Below are 22,496 nucleotides of genomic sequence, written 5' to 3' on the forward strand. Positions count from 1 at the left end.
CAGCCAGGCTGGCTGGGAAGTGCTGGGAGTTGTAGGATTTTTTGTGTGTCTAAACATGCTTAGGATAGTACCCTCAGAAATATTTACTTCAGTGGAACTCATAGGCCAATAAGAGTTTTTGGGATTCTTGCAAAGAGGAAAACAAGAATACCTTGGTTGGGAAATATTTACCTCTGCCTTTGTGTTTTCAGACAAGTGTGCAATGATGACAGCTTAAGAGCTTTGCATTATCTTGTGTTTTTCAAAGTAAAGGGTTATATGAGAGTCTTAAATTGCTTCTGAATCACCAATTGTTGAAGACATCAAGTACACTCAACCAGTTCAATCCTCTGTCATACTTAGAGTTCAGATGCCAGTGCACAGCAAAAGACAAATAAAATATTGTTGTCTGCTTGTCTCTAAATATTCCTCTTGTGTTATTTCAACCTACACATCTCCAGGATTTAAGGATGCTCATTGCTGGATTCTATAAAAGCTCATTTCAATATTTTTTTAAAAAAGATTTGGACAATAACCTCATGCCACTCATAATTCCCAGTTCCGTTTTTACAGTTGTAGCCTGTCATGCTACACTTTAAAAAAAGTGTTTTATTTTCACAAGGGTGGGATGGTAAATTTAAACTGGAAAAATATACTTCCTATCATTTCCCCTACCTTTATTCCATAAACTTGAACATCCTTTGTTCTCAATGAAGATATGGACAGACATCATATTTGGGGTGATCATAGTTTGATTTTTTTTTTTCCATTCTAGGGTTTCCCAGGATTCCTGGAAATGTGCACTGTTTGCAAAAAGTGTTCATGGATTTAAAAGTAAAACAAACAAAAACCTGGGAGGAGAAAATAAGAATAAACTAGAGTAGTAGTTATATTTTCTAATGAGTGATAACTGTTCATTTATATTGTTTGCAGCCATCTTTAAGCTTTTGATAAGAATTTTAACATATGCTAGTACAAAACTTATTTACAACAAATTCTTAGATTACAGCGTTGGTGAGAAATACAAGAAACCCTAAGAGTTATTTGCTTCCATGTTACTTATAAATATGATTTTTTTTCATGGGCATCTTGAATATTTGTTTTGTGATGGTCCCAGGCTGTGCCAAAAAATGAATTCTAAGTTGTTTATTTTACTTCATAAGCCTCACCTTAGGAGAAAACAGATCTGTTCTAGACTAATGGTGTTGCTGCTGTGGGTGTTCATGAACAAACAGATTCGTCAGGTCAATCTAATACAGGCCTGTAAAGATTGAGACCTTGAAGTGCATTTGGTATTCAAAGTGTAACCAATCACAAGGATAAATGCAGTGACATGATATATTCTTTATGGATTCAAGTGTGTTGGGAAAGACTAATCAGAACTGCGAGGGGGTATTACAGCGTGGAGATGTAAGTCATTAGTTGTGCAGTGCTTTTGTAGTGTGGACAAATAACTGATGTTATAATTCTATCATATTCAATTTAAAACCTAATCCAAACGAACTGAGGATATTTTGTGCAAGAATTCTAACCAGCCATTTTTTCACTGTCTAACTTTAAATGAAGAGAAATATGCATGCCATAGTATCTGTAGCATAGTGATTGCTTGCTTACGGCTTTCACAAATTTTTTGTGTGTTGGTTTATGTGATGTGTGATACATACAATGAGTGGCAACTGCCAAGTCTGAATGGGGGAAGGCAGTTTTCCATTTCAGGATAAAGGCCTGTTTGAATATATGTGCAGACTTAGGCATAGTCAGGCCAGGATGCATGATGTGTCCATGAATAATTGCAAGAAACAAAATTCCTCCCATGCTAATGTGACTTTTAAAATGTTTAATATTTTCATTTTTATATGGTATAGGAAAATCCTCCCTCTTCAATGTTTTTCATCTCATCTAGCTAGCTTTTGAAAAGCTAAACTGTGATAAATGTAAGTGAAGCTGCCCTCTTTCTCCAAAGAAGTATCCTGCTATTACATGATTCTTCTGCGTTTATTTTTCTTAGTTCTCTGAAGGGGAAGTAAGTTCCCCTTCTCCAGGAACCCACACTTAAATATATCCTTTTTTTATTAATTATCATCATCATCATCAGTCTGTCAAGGCCAGCTCAGGGCTATGGATGATGATAACTAAATATAGACCTGGAACACTTAAGCTTCAACCTTGAAGTGCATCAGTTAGAAGGTACTACTCTAACGACAAGCCAATGCAGAAAGCTAGGTTTCTAGTATTGGACTGAAAGTTCAGCTTTTCAAAATCTTGTCCAAGTTCAGGGAGAGCTCAGGGACAAAGTCATTCGTCCATTTCTCTTTCTTTCTTTCTTTCTTTCTTTCTTTCTTTCTTTCCTTCCTTCCTTCCTTCCTTCCTTCCTTCCTTCTTTTCTGCTACCTTCTGTTTTGTGAGGTTGACTTCAACAGAAGTGCTCCTCTTGATAGCCACTGCCTTTTCACCCCAGATAGCCCCTCAAAACACTACTGTGTGATGATGTAATATTGTTCAGAGAAGTATTTTAGGGTGTGGGGGAATGGTAGATACTAGGGATGGGTGAGAATATTTTTTCAGTTTGTTTTTGACCAACATTTATCCAATTTGCACCTCCTGGCCAAAACAAAGACCCAAACTCAATATACAATCTGAAGTCTGCCCATTTCCAAGTTTCCGTGTGATTCACACAACCAAACATGAATTTGAAAAATGTGTGTGAAACAAAGTGTTTTTGAAAAATGTGCACAAACACTTTAGTCAATGGGAGAAAAAAGTATGCATTTCAAAGATGTGCACAATTGATGCATACATTTGGAAACAGGTGCATGAAAATATGCACAAAATTTCATGCAAAAAGTCCTGAAGTTCAAAATCTAATATGGACTCAAGTCAGAACAGTGGAGACTGGTGGCTGTGATTTCGGTGGGGCTCTGAATCCATTCTGGGTTTCAGTCAGAACCAGCCAGAACTCTGAGGGAGCTATCCAACGTGCTGAACCCTATCTCCAAAAAGTCAGAATGAGCTTCGAGGTGGAAACTGGAGAATCTAGATGAGCTTGAGTTTTTGTGATTTGTACATCCTTAGTAGTTAAAAGGTGGAGGGCATGAATAGGAGCAGTACTTCTAATAGCAAGTTCACTCCCCATCACTGATTTTTCTTAAAAAAAATGAAATTCCATCCTTTTCACTGCCCATGAATAGGATGATGAAACGTGGGGAGGCATTTCAGCTTAGTACCAGTATTTATACTAACTCTATTACCTTCTAAGCCTGAAAAAAGCTTTGAGGCCTGAATATACATATTCTGTTCCCAGTCTCAGACACCAAGGCTAGTTCCAATTCCAACCCTAGATTCTGTGATAAGACAGTATCCCTGTTGTCTCCTTGCAGCAAGGTTCTCTCTTACATTATATACATCATATGAGGACTAGATACTGTAGTAATTTCTTTAAGTACCTGTGAGAGTATCTCACAAAGATGAAAAGGTGATTAACATTTGCAGTTTGGCAGGCATGACTCTTCCAATCTGTCACATTTGGAAGAAACATGTCCTTGCAGGGTCCGAGTCTCAGAAATGTTTAAAGTACAAGTTGGCCCAGGGACTGGTCAAACATTAAGCTCAATAAATAAGCAGTGAACAGAAACTCAAGTTTCTGGAAGGGGCAGGTTCTGGCTGCAGGCAGTAGGGCTCCATTGGATCCTATGGAGAGTGGCCAGACCAAATAAACTGGACTAAGGCAGGCACAGGAACAGGGGACACAGATAAGTACAGCAGTGTCTAAACTAAGGTAGGAAATAGTGAATGGATGGCAAACATATGGATGGGGTTGTATTGTCATGTACGAACATAGGTTGAAGCAGAGAAGAAAAGAAATGGAAGTATAAGGAAAGGCGAGGGTGAACTGGGACCAGTCAAACCGAGCAGGGCAGAACACATAATGTGTCATTCAGGTGCATTCAGATTACAAGAGAAGATAGTGGCTGGGGAAGCTGGGCTTCTACCAAACTCCCAGAAGTTCTCAGACCCGCGTCTCCCTAATGCCACTGATTCGGATGCAAGCTGACTTCATGTGTGGCACATTTCTCTTTTTACTAAATGAGTCCCGGACAATTGCCGCCATATCTTCCCAACTGGAAAGATTGGAAATTTTAGTACTAGAAGAGATTTGGGTTCAAATTCCAATCTGCCCATGAAGCTCAATGGATGGATAGTCAGTCATTGTCTGAGCCTAATCTACCTCACAGTTATTCTGATGATAACATGGACATGGGGATATCCATGAATGCCATTCTGAGCTTGTTCTGAAAGGTTAGGGATGTGTGAGAAATTCACTATTTCGAGGATTGTTGTTGTTTGGCAGATTTACCCCATTTAACCCAAATTTGCATGTCCTAAACCAGTCAGAAATCCATACGTTTCCAAGCTTGCAATGTGTTCCTCAATACCAATGTGTGTGTTTGACAACATGCACACATTTGAAAATGCACATCTCCCCACCCCCAATGAAAAGTTAAAATAGAATGAAATGTGAGGTAGATTTGGTTTAATTGTCCAAACCACTGAAGCAACTACTGTACCTAAGGATGGACGAAAGTCCCTTACCTGGTCCCGCAGCTGTTTTTTGGGGGGGAGGCGCTCCGTTTCTCCCCCCGAAATTCTTGGCAGGGGGGAGGTGCCCCACCCCTCCCGGCCGAAATTCAGGCCGGGGGGGGAGGCGCCCCATCCCTCCCCACCGAAATTCTGGCCGGGGGGGAGTGCCGCGTCTCCCCGGCCGCGAAATAAAAAAGTAAATTGTAAAAAAAAAACGTGATAGCCTACGTAACAATTTACGTAGACTACCACGGCTAGATTGTCAAAGTCAGCTGTGATAGGCTACGTAAATCTTTACATAGCCTATCACGGCTGACTTTGGGGGGAAAAAAAACAAATGCATACGCAAATGGCGGCGCCCATGGGCGCCGCCATTTGCGTGCGTGCTTTTTTTTTTTCCAAAGTCAGCCGTGATAGGCTACGTAAAGATTTACGTAGCCTATCATGGCTGATTTTGAAAATCTAGAAACGCAGCCGGGACCCGCCACCAAGAGGGACATTCGCATGAGGTAAGTCCCATCCCGGGGGGGGCGGGGGGCTGTCGGAGAATTTCCCCACCAATTTTGGAGGGCCGAATGCATTGGCACATGGCCTCCCGGAGATTCGTGGAGAAATTCTCCGACATCCCTAAGTACCTGTCAGAACTGTAATCTGGTGGTTTACCACAGTATCTCTAGTGTCATGTGTCATTTATACCACAAGATGAAACACCCCCAAAGTCTATGAATAAAGACTTAAAATTGCTCTGATCATAGAATCATAGAATAGTAGGGTTGGAAGGGGCCTTCAAGGCCATCGAGTCCAACCCCTGCTCAATGCAGGAATCACTATCTACTGTAGCCTGTTTTCGGGGAGGCGGAGGGGAGTTGGTGTGTTTGTGTGTGTGTGTGTGTGTGTGTGTGTGAGGATGTGTGTGTAGTGATCTTGGGTAAACAGAGGGAAGTGTCTCATTGATAAAGTCCTGGCCTTTCCTAATGAGCTTGCTGGGCTTTTGTGGCATACTTCATCAGCCTATCTGGCAACACCAACATGTAGCTGATTTGTACTTATCCTGTTCATTGAAACATAATTATTCAAGAGTATATCATGCCAGTGTGATGTAGTAGATAGAATGTGAGACTATGGAGACCTGGGTTCAAATGCCTGCTCGGCCATATCAATCACTGGGTGACCCTGGGAGAATCACCATCTCTCAACCTATCTACCTCACAGAGTTGTTGAGGATAAAATGGAATAGCTCCCATGTACACTGGCCTCAGCGCATTGATGTAGGATAACACATGAATATTTAATAATAAATAAATGTATCATGCTTATGCAATTGTAGCTTTGATTGTGGCTGCATGGAATCTTCTCCCATTTTCATGTCCACATCAACAGTAGTGCTTTCAGAGGGACAGACATATTTCCTGAAGAAAAATATAAATTGTGAAACTGTTCATCTTCTTGTTTATTTTTCTGTTCTTGTCACTGCCATTGCTTATCCCATTTGCTGCTGCTGTAATCCTACCCTTTTATTTTCATGACTACTTCTTTTTTCTTCCTCATTGTCTCACATTGGGAGGTCCAGCCAACTGGGAGTCATATTAAGGGGATGCTGGTATGTAGCTGGTCCCATCGCTGAAAGCAAATTGTGTGCAATTAGGGATGTCAGAGAATTTCTCCACGAATCTCCGGGAGGCCGAATGCCAACGCATTCGGCCCCCCGAAATTGGTGAAGAAATGGTCCGCCCCCCCCGCCCCCCCCCCCGGGATGGGACTTACCTTGAGCGAATGTCCCTGGCAGCGGCGGCTCCTGGCAGCGGCGGCTCCTGGCAGCGGTTCAGCGGCGCCGGCGGCCGGTCTTCCGACCAGCTGCCACCGCCACCATTTCCAAGTAAAAAACAACAACAACAACAAACGTGATAGGCTACGTAAAGGTTTACGTAGCCTATCACGGCTAGATTTTCAAAAAACACCGTGATAGGCTACGTAAATGTTTACGTAGTCTATCACGGCTGACTTTGGGGGGGAAAAAAGCGTGTACACAAATGGCGGCACCCATGGGCACCGCTATTTGCTTTCCTTATTTTGGCACGGGTAGTCTACGTAAATATTTACGTAGACTACGGCGAAAATAAGGGCAACGCTATTTGCGTTGCCCTTATTTTTGCCGTAGTCTGTGTAAATATTTACGTAGACTACTCGTGCCAAAATAACGAACGTAAATGGTGGCGGCGATGGGCACCACCATTTGCGTACGCGTTTTTTTTTCAAAGTCAGCTGTGATAGGCTACATAAACATTTACACAGCCTATCACGGCTGACTGCAGGCCAGGGACGCAAACGGCAGCGGCTATGGCCGCCGCCATTTGCGTCCCGGCAGGAGAAGAGGTTTCACGGCCGGAGAGACGGGGCACTCCCCCCCGGCCAGAATTTCTGCGGGGAGGGATGGGGCACCTCCACCCCGCCCAGAATTTCGGTGGGAGGGACGGAGCGCCTCCCCCCCACCACGAAGCAAGCTTCAGGATCAGTTAAGTGACTTTCATCCATCCCTACCCTCAACAAGAGGCTCTTTAGATCCTATTCACTTTCTGCCATAAGGGTGGTATCGTCTGCGTATCTGAGGTTGTTGATAATTCTCCCGACAATCTTAATTCCGACCTGTGATTCATCCAACCCGGCGTTTCATGATGTACTCTGCATATAAATTAAATAAGCAGGGCGACAATATGCAGCCTTGTCATACTCCTTTCCCAATTTTGAACCAATCGGTTGTTCCATCTCTGGTTCTTACTGTTGCTTCTTGACCCTCGTACAGGTTTCTCAGGAGACAGGTAAGGTGGTCTGGTACTCCCATCTCTTTAAGAATTTGTGACAGTTTGTTGTGATCTACACAATCAAAGGCTTTAGCATAGTCAGTGAAGCAGAAATAGACGTTTTTCTGGAATTCTCTTGCTTTCTCCATGATCTGGCGAATGTTGGCAATTTGGTCTCTAGTTCCTCTGCCTCTTCGAAACCCCACTTGTACTTCCGGTAGTTCTCGGTTCACATGCTGCTGAAGCCTAGCTTGTAGGCTTTTGAGCATAACCTTGCTGGCATGTGAAATGAGCACAATTGTGCGGTAGTTTGAACACTCTTTGGCGTTGCCCTTCTTTGGCATTGGAATGTAAACTGACCTTTTCCAGTCTTGTGGCCACTGTTGAGTGATCCAAATGTGTTGGCATATTGAGTGCAGCACTTTAACAGCATCATCTTTTAGGATTTTAAATAGCTCAGCTGGAATACTGTCATCTCTGCTAGCTTTGTTGTTACTAATGCTTCCTAAGGCCCACTTGACTTCACTCTCGAGGATGTCCAGCTCAAGTTCAGGGACCGTACTATCATGGCTATCAGGGACATTCAGATCTTTCCTGTATAGTTCTTCTGTGTATTCTTTCCATCTCTTCTTAATCTCATCAGCTTCTGTTAGGTCCCTGCCTTCTTTGTCCTTTATCATGCCCATCTTTGCACAAAACGTTCCCTTGATATCTCCGATTTTCTTGAAGAGATCTCTAGTCTTTCCCATTCTGTTGTTTTCCTCAATTTCTTTGCATTGTTCATTTAAGAAGGCCTTCTTGTTTCTCCTTGCTATTCCCTGGAACTCTGCGCTCAGTTGAAGATATTTTCCCCTTTCTCCCTTGCTTTTCGCTTCCCTTCTTTCCTCAGCTACTTGTAAAGCTGCATCAGACTGCCACTTTGCTTTCTTGCATTTCTTTTTCTTTGGGATGGATTGAGTTGCTGCCTCCTGAACAATGTTACGGACCTCCGTCCATAGTTCCTCAGGCATTCTGTTTCTGTCTATCAGAGTTTCAAGTACAGAGATGTAGAACCTACAATGATTAATTGTCCCCCATGGAAATTAGCATGAATATATGAATACATGCTGTTGTACAACTCCCTGCACATTGTGATTGTGAGAGTTCAGCAATCTGGCTTTCCTCTTTATCCTTAGTATGGTCTACTAAGTTTTTTTTTTTTTAACCTTTTGGTTAATGTGGTGTTGCCATCACCTGGATGGAACAAGACAGATTCTGCTCCTTTCATACTTTTAAGGTGTTCAGGAATGAAAAAAAAATGTGTTATGGCAAAGTTCTTCTTCTTGGTTTCTGTGCGTCACACGTACGGGTTCTACACCTGCTCAGAACCTTTGGTGAAACTTTCTAGAGCTGAGAGGTTTAGGTAGGAAACCTGCTCTACCCTTCCTGTGCATGCCCTAAGGGTGGAGCTACCACATTTCTCTTGAAGGTTCTCTTGAACTGCTGTACCAGCAGCATCATTGAGAGCTCTCTCTACTATATTGTCTCTTGGGAGGCGATTGAGCTGAGTTTTCTCCTTTTTCTTCTAATTCTGTTATTATTCTTTTGTTATGTTATTTCACTCTTTTCAGTTTGTGTTTTATTTTTCATCATGTGTTTGCTGTGGGTGCAGCTTCCTTCAGGCTTCATTCCATAAATGTGCATATTGTGGGAGCAAATTGCTGTTGACAGATGGTCACAATCTTTGCCTCTTTTGTCTTTGCAAGTTCCACATTTTAGAGTCATGCATACATTGCCAAGGTTTTACAAAACAGTCCAGGCAAAATCACCCCGTTTACCTTCACACAGTGCTTTGTGATCATGCTTTACAGGCAGCAGCCTCAGTAAAGTGATCAGAGTTGGCTCCACTTTCGATCTGCTCTAAACTGCCATTTAGAATGACACCAGTGACCTCATCAGCCTCAGTACCATCTGCTTTGGGTTTCAGTCGATTATCAGTGCTAAGTATCCCTTCAGTGCCATCAGGTTTGGCACTTGCTAGTACCAGCAATTCATCCTATCACTAGGAGGGGCTACTGTTTTTCACAATATTGTGAATATTGTTGAATATTTCACCATTCCTCTTGGTTTGGGTCTGCTGTGGTGCCCTAGAGAAACTGAGGGAAAAGACAGGAGCTCTGCCCTTAGAGCATGGACAGGAGGAGGTAGGACGGACTTCCTGCCTAAACTTCTCAGCCAGCTCTAGAAAGTTCTGACAAAGGTTGTCTTCAGGCACAGAACCCACATGTGTAACTGCACAGATGATGACCACTCAAAGGACTACAGTTACAGGTAAGCAACCTGTCCTTTTAGAATGATGCATGGGCTTTTTACACTCCCCTGCCCTGCCCTCCAACAATAGCATCCCACCAGTAATAAAGCTAGAATTTGTATTTAACATAGTCCTGATATCTTTTCTCTGTTCTTGACATAAATAGCCCTGGGAAACAATAGGACGACTGTTCTTACTGTTAACATACTCTCTCCTAACCTTAATTTTCAAAATTTGAAGGACTGTTTGATATACTTTGTAATCTAGTTGCTGGGTTTCTGGTGTCTATTGGATTTTCCACTCTGTGTAGTGGTGAGAGTGTTGGACTGGGAGCTGGGAGATCCAGGTTCTAGTCCCCACTCGGCCATGGAAGCTCACTGGGTGACTTTGGGCCAGTCACAGACTCTCAGCCCAACCTATCTCACAGGGTTGTTGTTGTGAGGATAAAATGGAGAGGAGGATAATGTAAACCGCCTTGGGTTCCTTGCAAGAGGAAAAAAGGTGGGATATAAATGCCATAAATAAATAAATAAACAAACAAACAAATAAATAATATAGGAACAGTCCCAAAATGTCCACTAAGTGATTAGCTGACAGTTTCAAAGTTACTCTTCTTTCTTCACAGACGCTGAGTGTTCAGTTAGGTGATACTGATATTCCTCTCTTGGCTTCCACTCCAGAAAGATCCCTGAAATTCAAAAGGCTTTTGAAATTAAAATGGTTCTTTGCAGTCCAAAAGCATAGGATAGATAGAGCCTCACTTCTATAAGAATGTATTTGCTTCTTTAGTTATAGCAGGTGGAAAATGGCATATAGAAACACATAGCACCCAACAATTCATTTTGTGGAGGAATCTGTCCTTTGATTTTTGATTCCTCTAATGCAATGATATTCTGGGTATGCAATGCAAATACTAATGGCAGATGTTCACTGCAGGAAACTTCACAAAATGAACATAGAAAAGAACCCATATCTCTATATGTAGAAGGTTTCCTCTTTGGGAATGAGTAGGAGTTGATCCACACTCATTTTGGATTAGAAAAGTCACCAGGGTAGTTTTCACATGACAAGCTGCTCTTGTGAAATTTCTCCCATGTGATATGGTTATGAGTTACTAGTCCCTGAAAATTGCTAGTCTTTAGGGGGAAATTAACAACAACAACAACAACAACAACAGCCAGTGTCTTGTACCGGTTATGGTGTTGGACTGGAACTTGGGAGATCTGCATGCTATTCCCCACTTGGCCATGAAGCTCAGTGGGAGACTTTGGGCCAGTCACTAACACTAAGCCTAACCTATCTCAGTCACAAGGTTGTTGTGAGGATAAAATGGAGAGAAAGATGTTCCTTGCAGGAGGAAAAAAGTTGGGATATAAATGTAGTAATCATAATATAATCTGCATTGCGAATTTTTCCCTGAAACATGGCCATGTGAATCCTCCACAAGGACCCGTTGTGTCTGGATCCATTGGAATATGTTGTTTCCTATTTGAAAAGACTGTGAAGAGTATCTTAGAATATTTATTCATTCATACAACAACATTTTACCTCTCTTTCCAGCTAAAAGTGTCAAGGTGACTTATCTAAAAGTAGAGTGGCCACTTAAACAGCATCGAAGAAGAGGAAATGCATCATCACACACACACACACACACACACACACGAAGGCAAAGGAAGACAGAGATGTACATAAATAAAATACATCTTTTAACTTATATATGTAGATGCAGATTTGCAGATAATTACTAGAATTCAAATAGAAATAGAATAAGTCTCACCATAGTGGAGGAGTCTAACCAGGTGACCTTTGTGCCCTGCTCTGCCTGCTACCCAGCTGCTAACTGTTGATGGGTATGATGGATAACATCAAAGCCCCTGCTCTCTCTTCTGATTGTTCTTTCTCTCTAAACCAGACTTAGACTGGGCAAGCCCTTTAACACTTTTGAATAGAGGGTTGTTCTATGTAAAGTAGGACACATGACCACCCTATATAAAAGGGATAAAATCATAACTAAAACCAGACTATTTGGTGGAACATACGCACAAATTTAAAATAGTTCTTCTATGTTGTAAATTTTGTGGCCTTACCTCTACAGAACCCTTCTGAATTGGCCTCAGGAGGAGAACTAGCTGGGTCTGCCACATCCACTCACAACCTCTGTGTGGCAACGTTTACTTTATCACTGGCCTGGGAGACAGCAGAAAAAAATGCCCCCCACCTCCTTGCTTCAAAGCTCCCTTTATTTAGTTGGGGTGGCCATAAATAGTCAACATATCTTTCTTTCCATGATGGTCTGCTCTCCCAGGTCCTTGCAGAGATACTTTCAATGTGTAATCTAATCCCAGCTGACCTTCTCTCTCCTTCCCCATCATGGAGCTTCACTCTTTGCTGCCTCCCACTTCTACCCCGTTTCCCCATAGTTAACACATTTCAGCAGTATAGAAACCTGTGAAGTGTGAAAGAAACATCGCCCTTCATTGTATTTCTGCACTACAGGGATGTCAAATCCTGATGCACTGTTATTCTTAAAATCAGATTTTATTGACCCCACATAATTTTTCACATAATTTTCACTTTCCTGAAGTTTCATTTTATTGACCCCTCATTGTAGTTTCATTCCTGAAGTTTCATTTTATTGACCCCACATTGTAGTTAATAGAACTTCCAATAGGCTAATCAGCAATAATGGAATACACTAGCCTATTGCAGGGGAAAATACAGATGTAAATAGTGTATTGGATACCACTTGCAGCCAAAAAGCCCTGACTTTGATTGCAGCTGTTCACAGCTGTATTTAGGTCAAAATCAGCACTTTACAGCTGCAAGTGACGTACAATATGCCATTTGCATCTGTATTTTTCCCAGCGATAATCTAATGGCAGCCACCATTAGCGTATTGCCTTGTATAGGGGGCCAGAGAGCTGCTCCATTAACTGCCCTGGACTTGGAGCAGCTCCAGAGGATTTTGAGGGGTCCTGAGCGGCATGGATGGCCCCTCTACGAACACCCCCCCCCCAGACCGGAAAGTGTGTCTGGGGATTGTACATCACTACCTAGCAGACCACTTTCCCTTATATGGGTGTCCTTTAAGATGAGCAGAGGAGGCCTTGCTGCTTGCTGGTCATTCCAAAATGAATGGAATGTCACTGTGAAGTACCCAGATGGTGGGCCTTCTCTGTAGTGGCACCTACCATCTGGAAAACCCTCCCTTGTGCAGTTTGGAAGGCAGAAAATGTGACATCTTTTAAACACCTCCTGAAAACACACCTGTTCACCCAGGCTTTCCCTGGGCTATAAATTATGCCACTCCATTTTACTCCTCTTTGATTATTTTTTTTTACTGTAGTTCGTAGTGTTTTTAATGCTGTGTTTTAATGTTGTGACTTTAATGTTGCATTTTGATATTGTGAACCACTGAGAGATGTTGTTCTATTCAACAATATATAAATACCACAGATAAATAAATAAAACAAATATATGTTTCTAGGAAAGACTCTGTTGTTTATTCACATCTGGCTCTCCATTATAACCAAGCTCCTGTGTCATACTGGGCACTGCAGAAAGTCTAAAGGTATCGTTGTGCAGCAGTGTGTGGTGATAACAGGATGACATCCTAGTTGTTGTTCTCCCTCCACCTGTTTCCAGAATGCCCTTCCAGTATTTTTAATCTACAGAACTTGTTGGACCAACTGAGCCCTGCAATCACCTTCAGTACACCCAATCTTGCATCCAGTTGAATAGAAGAAGTAATATTTCATTAAACTTATTATGATAAGGAATGGTAGCAGATAACTGAGTATAATTTAGTTGTATGCATGGTCAGAAAATGAAAAAAAAATACTTTATTATTTTCATTTCCCCCACTCCTACCCTTTTTTCTTTTCTTTTTCTTGCTCTTATGTCTAGTGGTTTTTGGCCAGTTTGTATTTTTCCAGACATCACTCCATGACGTGGTTGAAGTATATGATGGCCCAACTCAACAATCGTCTTTATTATCTTCTCTCTCAGGATCGCACTCAGGTATCTCAAAACTGAACTGTCATGCTTTTATTACTTATTGAAAAAATATTTATACCGGATATGGTATAGATAGATTGTTGGTTTTTAAAGTGAAGGAGATGGGTTAAAATCCTGTGCTGTGGCTCCAGTAACAATCCCGCCCCCCGCCTTGACTGTAATTAATTAAAGGAAAACCAAAGATGTAGCCACATGGTATGCATTCAGCATAACACGTACTTTGTGATTATTTTCATTTAGGTTAGTAATAGGAGCCTGACCAAAACTAGAGATGGATCCAAAGGGGCCTTAACACGAGTGAAAAACACATGTGCTTGCACCAGGGGAGGTGGTGTCCATCAAGTTTCAATTTCATCTGCAGTTCCCATTTTCATGTCCATATTTCCACACTATTCCCAAGTCTGCCCCCAACCAACTTTCAGGATTACCTTGTCAGGGAGGTCAGAAAGCCCCATGCAAGCTGAGTTCCACTCAAAGTTTGTTAGATCCAAGCCACAATCTGTGGTTTGGATCCAGAGCAATGCTTAGGGGAGCTCCCATTCTGCTGGAAGAAATGAGGCAGAGGTGATCTTCATGATTACTCCTTGTTCCTGTTATCCCCTGTGTGTCCTGAAAAGCTGCCTTGGAGAGATGGGGAATCTTCCAGAACGGTATGAGAGGGAATAGAGCAAACTCCAAGAGGAAGGGGGAAATCAGAAAAGATCCACCACTGGTTCTATTGCCTTCCATGAATAGAAGGTTCCTGTTGCCTAAATATGACCTCTACAGTCATCCCCAGAAGAAAGGGAAAAGCAGGAAAGACTGGAAGACCCCTGGCTTGGGCTAGTTATTTTTTATTATTCATTTGTCGACCTTGACCACAATTCAGCCTGGAGGGCAGTGTATGACTGTGGGGTGAATGGCAAGGGAGGCCTGGCTTCTTTTCCCAACTTGGAGGAAAAGGTGCACCATGATGGGCAGGGAGAGGAAGCAGGAAATGAGTGTGAGGTGCCAAGAGTCTTGGCTCCAGCTGGTTTGCAACTTGCACAGTGTGCAGCAAGGCCAGGCCCAGAGGAAAGGCTAACTGTGCAGCCACTAACTGCAGCTTTTCCTTGGAATCCCTTCCTCCCCACATACTAAGAGGGGTGTGGGTGGGAAGTAATAATCATTTGTGTGCAAGGGCTGAAGATGGACAGCTGTTGCGGTGCTGTAAGGTGGAAGATTTGCCCCCTGTCACCCCTAGCCTTCAGCAGAGAGTGAGCCTTACTCAAAAAATACCACCACCAACCCTGCATGTGCAATACTGTGAAGAAGGGGCCCATCCCTTCCCTGGTCTGGGGAAGTTGGAGATCCTTTCCAAAGAGGAGTCAACCAACAGGTTGGCCTGCCTCCCAGCTAGTGGGGGGGATATGCCAAAAGGATAGTGTCTTCTCCCCTATCTTCCTCAAGAACAGGAATTTCTGGTAAGTATAATACCCCCATTTTCTAAAAAGTACACCAAATTAATTTTAGCAGCATACAATAATCATTACATCAGCTTTGATAGATTGTTGTAGCAAAAACACACAAGTTTTGGGTGTTGTTGTTTTTTAATCTCACTTTAACAATACGTTTATTGTGGAAAAAGCTTTTGTGGCCCACTTTCTCAGATGCACTACTACAACCAGTAGTTTACGACTATTGGCAGAAAATGGATACTGAGATACAATGTTTGTTTTCTTGAGTAGGAGAATCCCTTCCCTTGAGCTCAGGGAACCAGATTACCATCCGATTTACTTCAGTTGGACCGGTAACAGCTAAAGGATTTCACTTTGTGTATCAAGGTATGAGACACAAGTGCCTTAATCATGCTTCAGTTAATTCTGTGTGCTAATCTCTCATCTTCCATTCTGCTTTTATATTTTAATGACTTTCCTTTAAAAATATAGTTCAGACTTGTATTTAACACAGCAGAGATTAAAAAGTGTCAAATATAGATAGGGAAAGGACCATCTGGCTGTTTGTCATATTTCCATATGCCTGTATATTTTGGATCCTTCAGCTTGTTGTTAGCACTTCTTAGGAAGACATAACTATACATAAATCTAAAAGTAAATATTTAGAAAGCCCAAGAAGGGTTTCAAACTTGTAGGAGGAAAAAGAACACAGCTACAAATAGAAAGAAAGAAAGAAAGAAAGAAAGAAAGAAAGAAAGAAAAGCTTTCCCCCATTTTCATTATAATCTGTCCTATTAATGTTACATCTATCCCTCTGCTCAAATATGTATTTCTTTATCAGTATGACTATAGACAATATTATATTGAGCTGTATCAGTAACCTTGCAATTAATTATTAAGATATTTCATTTGATTTACATTGTTTACCTCTTTTAAGGATCAGACAATTAAATGATTGCATGCCAACATTTGCTGCTGTAATTCCATCTTTTTATAAGATTTAAATATCAATCTGACAAGGAAAGCATACATTCATAAAATCATAGTCAACAAATTTAAATATCTACCCATCATAGCAATATGAATTGATGTCAGTATATTAGTTGAATAAAGCATTGCAATCCCAGTGTAATTTTGCGAAGGGCTCAGAGTGGTAACTCTGTCATCTAATCAGAACCTTAATTTAACTTTAAATTTTAGAAGCTCAGACCACTCCTGAGAAAGACATTCATTCAGAAACTACATCAATACCCTATATGGTATTTTAAAAGTGCGTACAGATGAAAATAACATTTTTTCCACCATGAATAATCGGTACACACCATTTCTTCTGTTTTTCTAGCGGTTCCAAGAACAAGTGCGACACAGTGTAGTTCGGTGCCTGAACCACGATTTGGAAAAAGGATTGGAAATGAGTTTGCAGTTGGTTCATTGGTTCTTTTCGAGTGTAATCCAGGCTACATCCTCTATGGATCAATAGCAATTAGATGTGACACAGTGCCCAATGCATTGGCACAGTGGAATGATTCCCTTCCTACATGTGTTGGTGAGTAGTTAAAGCTATATTTTTGAAGTGATCTCGTTATTGTCTAATGAAGTATTATGAAGTCTGAAGCCACTGCTGAATTATTGCACCCAGCACATATATCTTTCTGACTTTCTGTTCTACACAGAATGTTATCGCATACGTTTTTTTTCAGATCAGCGGGGAAAAAATCCATTATCTTCTGTAGAAGTTGATTTAGTTCTCTTTCATTTTATCCTAACATATTTGGGGCAATATCATTTACACAGAATCATTGGTATAAACTCACTAAACCCACAAGATCTTGAATACCTCTTTTTACAGATTTCCAATGAACTTTTCACATTTCTTTTAAGGCTGCAATCTGGGAGGAAGTCCCATTGAACTCTGTGGGGCTTACTTCTGAGTTGGCATTTACTGGATTGACTGTAAATAGCTTGTTCAGCAGCTCACCATTTATCTTTTTTGTTATATCCTTCCTGTCTATGGTACTAATAACATTCTATATGTTATCACTACTTTTCACAATATTTTTAATAGCTGTTATTTTCACAATCTTTCTTTTGCAAGATAAGATGCACTTGTTCATTCAGCCCTTTAATCATCTTTATATGCTAGCGCTACTATAATATTTACATAATATTCTTTGTGAACAAATAGTATCCCTCAAATCTATTTTCAAGAATTATTACCAAACAAGGTTAGGTCAATTTTATATTTGTCCATGTAGCTTTTTACTTCCTGGGATGTATAATACGCTCTCTGTATCTTGGCTAAATTTTGCTCTTACACTTGAAGGTATTTGTGTTTCTTCATGATATAATGTCATATGCATACAACTGGTTGGATCCAGACTACGTTTGTCATGACTAACAAGCTCCATTGATTTCAATGGAAATGAAGAGTGACCAACTTAAATTGGACCCAACCCATTGCAAGAATGTCCTCTACTCCTTCACCAAATCCATCAATTCTACCATTCAATAAAAATTGTGGGGAAAATCCCCCTGCTTTAGAGTGCCAGTTAATACCTTCCCCAATTGACATATACCATATTTTATGCTAAGTGCAACCTTTCAACTTATTTTGTGCCTCCTTGAAAATTCATTCAGCACACAAGTTTCTTACTTCCAGGAATTTGTGGAGCAATATCAGGTTTTATTGCATTTCCATTTTGTTCTCCTTATCTGCTGAAAATCCTGTACGCAGTGTTGTGGCATGGTATTGCAACTCGCAAGGCACTGTGTACACACGCACACACCATCCTACTAACCTCTGCAAGTCCCCACAATATCTAGGGGTCAGGGTCCGCCAAACTCTGGTCCTGTGCTTATACCAGCAACACTGTTGAGACAGGGATATGAGTAGTTTTACATCCCAGAACCATTCTGCGCTGAGCATTGTTGTGTTGTGACTGCTTTGACCATCGGAGGGAGCAATCCTATGGCTGCTAGTCAGTGGCTAGACAGCCATAGGATATGTGGGTTTCTGGGAAAAGACCTCCCCCCGCCTTCTGTGTTGCCTTGCAGGCAGTGCGGAATGGCCCCACTCTCCGTGCTCGCAAGAGGAGTGTGGAGTGGCCAAAATGGGGTGTTCCGGGGGGCATTCTGGGACAGGGAAGGCGGAAATGCTGGTACAACACATCCTATGTGTTGTCTGGCAGCCTCCTCCCTCTCTCCTCCTTCCTGCGGCTAGACAGCTGAAATCGTCTGTCTAGCCACAAATGCAGGGCAGGAGAAGGGCAGAGGGAACCATCTCCTCTGTGCTTCTCCTGCCCTGCATTGGATAGGCAGGGGGTTGGACTTGATGGCCTTGTAGGCCTCTTCCAACCTTACTATTCTATGATTCAAATTATATTTAATTTTAATTGTTTTAGTCTTCTGCGCTGAAATTTGGTTAGAAAGTTTTAAAAATTATTCACCTGACTTTCCCCACCCCCACCCTTTCCTTAGCATGCAACATTTGAAAAAAAGAAGTTTGTTTTGGTTTTCTTGTTGACAAGTCTTATTGGCTGCCCCCCCCCCCCCCGGGAATATCTATGAGCCATTTATAAATGTAAAAAAGGATGGGAGAAATCTGATGGTTTCCAGGCCCAATTCAAAGTGCTGATTTTAATCTTTAAAGCCCTTCACAGCTTGGGTGTATGTGAAGGATCCTACATATACCTGTGCCTTGATATTCATTGGCTGAGGCGCTCCTGAATCCCATCAAAAGAGGTAGGGTGGATTACTATGAGAGAATGGGCTTTCATAGCAATGGCCCCACAGTCATGGAATGCTCTCCCCAGAGATGCGCATCAGCTGCCTACTTCAATGCAGTGGAGGCTGGAGGCCCCGATTTCAGCGGGGCTGTGGATCTGCTCTGGGTTTCAGTCAGAACCAGTTGGAACTCTAAAGGAGCTGTTCAAGGTTCTGAATCCATTTTGGGGATTGTGATCAGAACATTGGGTAGCTCCTTTAGATCTCTGACTGGTTCTGACTGTAACCCAGATCGGATCCACAGCCTCACTGCAATCGGAGCCTACAGCCTCCATTGCTTTAATGTCTTTTCAGCACCAGTCAAAAACCTTATTTTCCCAGGCCCTTTAAAACTTTATTATGTCATGCTTCAGTATTATTTTAGTTCCGTGATTTTTTAAAAAAACTTGTTTGCTCTCTGTTTTAATGTGCTGTGCTGTGGTGTTTTAATCTCCTGCTGTCTTTTTAAAAGTGATTTGTCTTGATTATATAGGTAGGTTGCTCTTTTCTTTTTTCACTGCATTATAATGGTATTTATGTAATTGTGATTTTGAACTTTTAGCATGTATGCTACCCAAGCTTATACACTAAAATAAATAAATAAATAAATAAATAAATAAATAAATAATTGTTTAAAGGTGGTTTTGGCCCGAGGCAGGTTTGTGAGCCAAAAGCATTAGTTTATCTTTATTAGTGCACATCACTCTTCTCATATGGGACATAAATATGCATGAGCTTAAAACTGCACTGAACAATATCAGGTTAATAATTGAAATGCTAGACATGAACATTTTAAATTGTGATAGGTCTCTAGCAAATGCCTCAATGTTTCCTTACAGATATGAGCTATCACTCATTGTGTCTGCTCTTGCTTTTACCAGTAATTATTTAAACAGTTTAAGTGACACTGACCTTTAGTTTATTCATGTAGTCCCTGACAGATCCTATCAGTTATATGCACTACAAAATGTAGCTACTATATTCATTACTCAGATAAGTTTCCTTCTTCTACATACTCTCTGAGCCCTCATATTTGTGTCTAATGAAATGAGCTCAAGGACTTGATAATGTTGTTCCACCAGAGTGATGTATTGGTTCTAATGGTACTGATAAAACTTCTCATCAATCATTTCTTCAAGCCATTAAAATACCAGCAGAGTGTCTGTATTTAGATGACAGGCTAATGCGATTAGATTAGAATGTCTAGTTTTTTGACCGTGAGTATCATTCATGTTTAGCATCAAATATCAATGCAGTACCCATCTGAATCCTTTCTGTTTATATCTGTTATTACTGTCGTTGGGCTGGATCCAGACAGAGTTTCATTTTGCCATTGGCAATGTCCATGAGCAGAATTCTGCTCAGAATGCACCCTCTGGATGAAGATGAAGAGGTGATTTTTGCTGCATCTCTCTTCCTTTGCAGTCCCCAGCACCAGCAACACTTTCCCCCTGTTCCTGAGGTTTCCTCAGCCCTCTGGAGCCAATTTGGAGTGTGTGTATGGGAGGGGGGGATAGAGCACTGGAGGAAAAGGGGAGGATCAGTGAAGGTTGCTGCCTACCTGTTCAGTCAGTGCGAAGCTTTTAATCGCATCAAGGGCAGCTTTTCCATGGGTTGAACAATGGGTTAGTTGGATCCAGCTGATTTAATTTGTGTTTGTGATACAAATGTGTACACAATTTATTTATTTTGTTTTCAATGCTTTACTATTGTGAGCAACCTCGCAGGGTGATATAACTAGGCATTGATACCAACGACAACAAAAGTACATTTAACTTCCATTTCAACAAATGGGGCTGCATTGAGACTAAAATAATAGGCCATGTTTTTAAGCTGTGAGCACTTTATGCATTTGTGAGGAAATTGTTGACCCAGATCCAGCCCCCGCTGCCTTCTAATCTCAACACTGGGTTCAATGTTGAACAACTTAACTCATTTTTTACCAGATCTAAGATGATAATGTAAGGCTTTCTACCTGATCAGAGTGCTATTCTGGATCCCTATCATAAACTATATTAAGTCCCTGGCTTCATCAAATTTATTATAGTTAAATATTTAAAGGATTGCCCAGACTGCAAAACCTTGGGTTTTAACCCAAGAGATACTAGTCTACCAGGTAGACAGTGACTAAACACTTGATTAGCATTGATTTTTTTATTTGCCAGGGAGATTTCTCCTTCTTGAGAATTGTAATTACAAATGGTTAATTATAGTTAAATGGTTAATTCCAGATGTGAAACTGAATGGATTTTAGGAGCATGGGATGAGGTAGTGGAAACATCACCCAAGCACTGGAGAATCGCACTAACGGTTCACTTGCATGGGGCCTCAAGCACAGCACAGCTTGACTGCACTCCATTTCCTTCACTCTGAGTGCCTTCCTGTAGGGAAGAATTTCATTTCAGTTAGCAGATCATTCAAACATGCCCCATTCACAACCCTGAATGTAAATCGCCGTGCATGTTCTTCTAAAATATTCACAAATTCCCAAACTGTCAAGATTGGGCCCAGACTTCCTGTGGAGGACTGGGGAATCAGAATCAGAATTAGAGCCAGAGTCAGAAGAAGAGGTGAGCCAAGGAGCAGGGGAATAAATTCCTCAAGGTACTCCAGGAAATAGAGAGGAATCTTCTCAAGGGTTCATTAATCAGTTAGAGCCAGACATAGATGTTGTTTCTCCCTCTGTGGTAATTCAGAAATTTACAGGAGGGGACGGGGAGGACTTGACAGTTGCATGGGCCTGACACCGCTCTAAGAGAGTAAAGCAAACAAAAGAATTAAGGTGTTCTCCCAGATTAGCCCAGCACAGGAGATCTTTGGGGGCAGACCCTCCCTGAGGGCGGGACGGAGGAAGCCTTTCTAGTCCTGTGCTAAATGTGTAATGTTAGATTTGCAGCAACTTTCTATCCAACTGTAGTGCATCTCTCAAAGCAAACTTCAAGTTGTTGTTGTTGTTGTTGTTGTTCAGTCGTTAAGTCGTTAAGTCGTGTCCAACTCTTCGTGACCCCATGGACCATAACATGCCAGGCCTTCCTGTCCTCCGCTCTCTCCCGGAGTGTGCTCAAGTTCATATTCATTGCATCGGTGATGCTATCTAGCCATCTCATCCTCTGCTGTCCCCTTCTCCTTTTGCCTTCAGTCTTTCCCAGCATCAGGGTCTTTTCCAGGGAGTTTTCTCTTCGCATTACGTGGCCAAAATATTTGAGCTTTAGCTTCAGTATCTGTCCTTCCAATGAGCAGTCAGGGTTGATTTCCTTGAGGATTGACTGAATTGACCTCCTTGCAGTCCAGGGGACTCGTAAGAGCCTTCTCTAGCACCATAGCTTTCTCTAGAAAGCATAAATTCTGCGGCGCTCAGCCTTCCTTATAGTCCAGCTCTCACAGCCATACGTTACTATTGGGAAGGAAAACCATAGCTTGCCGACGAACCTTTGTCGGCAAGGTGATTTCTCTGCTTCTTACTGTGCTGTCTAGGTTTGCTATAGCTTTCCTCCCAAGGAGCAAGCTTCTTTTAATTTCATGGCTACAGAAGGGATGGCGGAGAATTTCTCCCCGAAACTTCGGGGGGCCGAGCGCCAACGTGTTCGGCCCCCCAAACAAGTTTTGGGGAGAAATCCTCCGCACCCCCCCTGCCCCCCGCACCCCCCCCAGGACGGG

At 41.8% G+C, this 22,496-nt stretch overlaps 1 protein-coding gene across 1 annotated transcript in view; it reads left to right on the forward strand.

Moving 5' to 3' along the window:
• The window catches only part of CSMD3 (CUB and Sushi multiple domains 3), an 819,154-nt gene that overhangs the window by 583,384 nt on the left and 213,274 nt on the right, over nucleotides 1–22,496 (forward strand). Inside the window, exons 31-33 of the mRNA XM_084851442.1 lie at nucleotides 13,552–13,665; nucleotides 15,369–15,464; nucleotides 16,420–16,623. Of these exons, the coding sequence (XP_084707568.1) occupies nucleotides 13,552–13,665; nucleotides 15,369–15,464; nucleotides 16,420–16,623 (414 nt within the window). The remainder of the gene's footprint in view (nucleotides 1–13,551; nucleotides 13,666–15,368; nucleotides 15,465–16,419; nucleotides 16,624–22,496) is intronic.

This window comes from Heloderma suspectum, chromosome 4 (genome assembly GCF_057233095.1).
Source record: "Heloderma suspectum isolate Gila_16-S chromosome 4, 16-S_ref, whole genome shotgun sequence".
Taxonomy (NCBI): Eukaryota; Metazoa; Chordata; class Lepidosauria; order Squamata; family Helodermatidae; genus Heloderma; species Heloderma suspectum.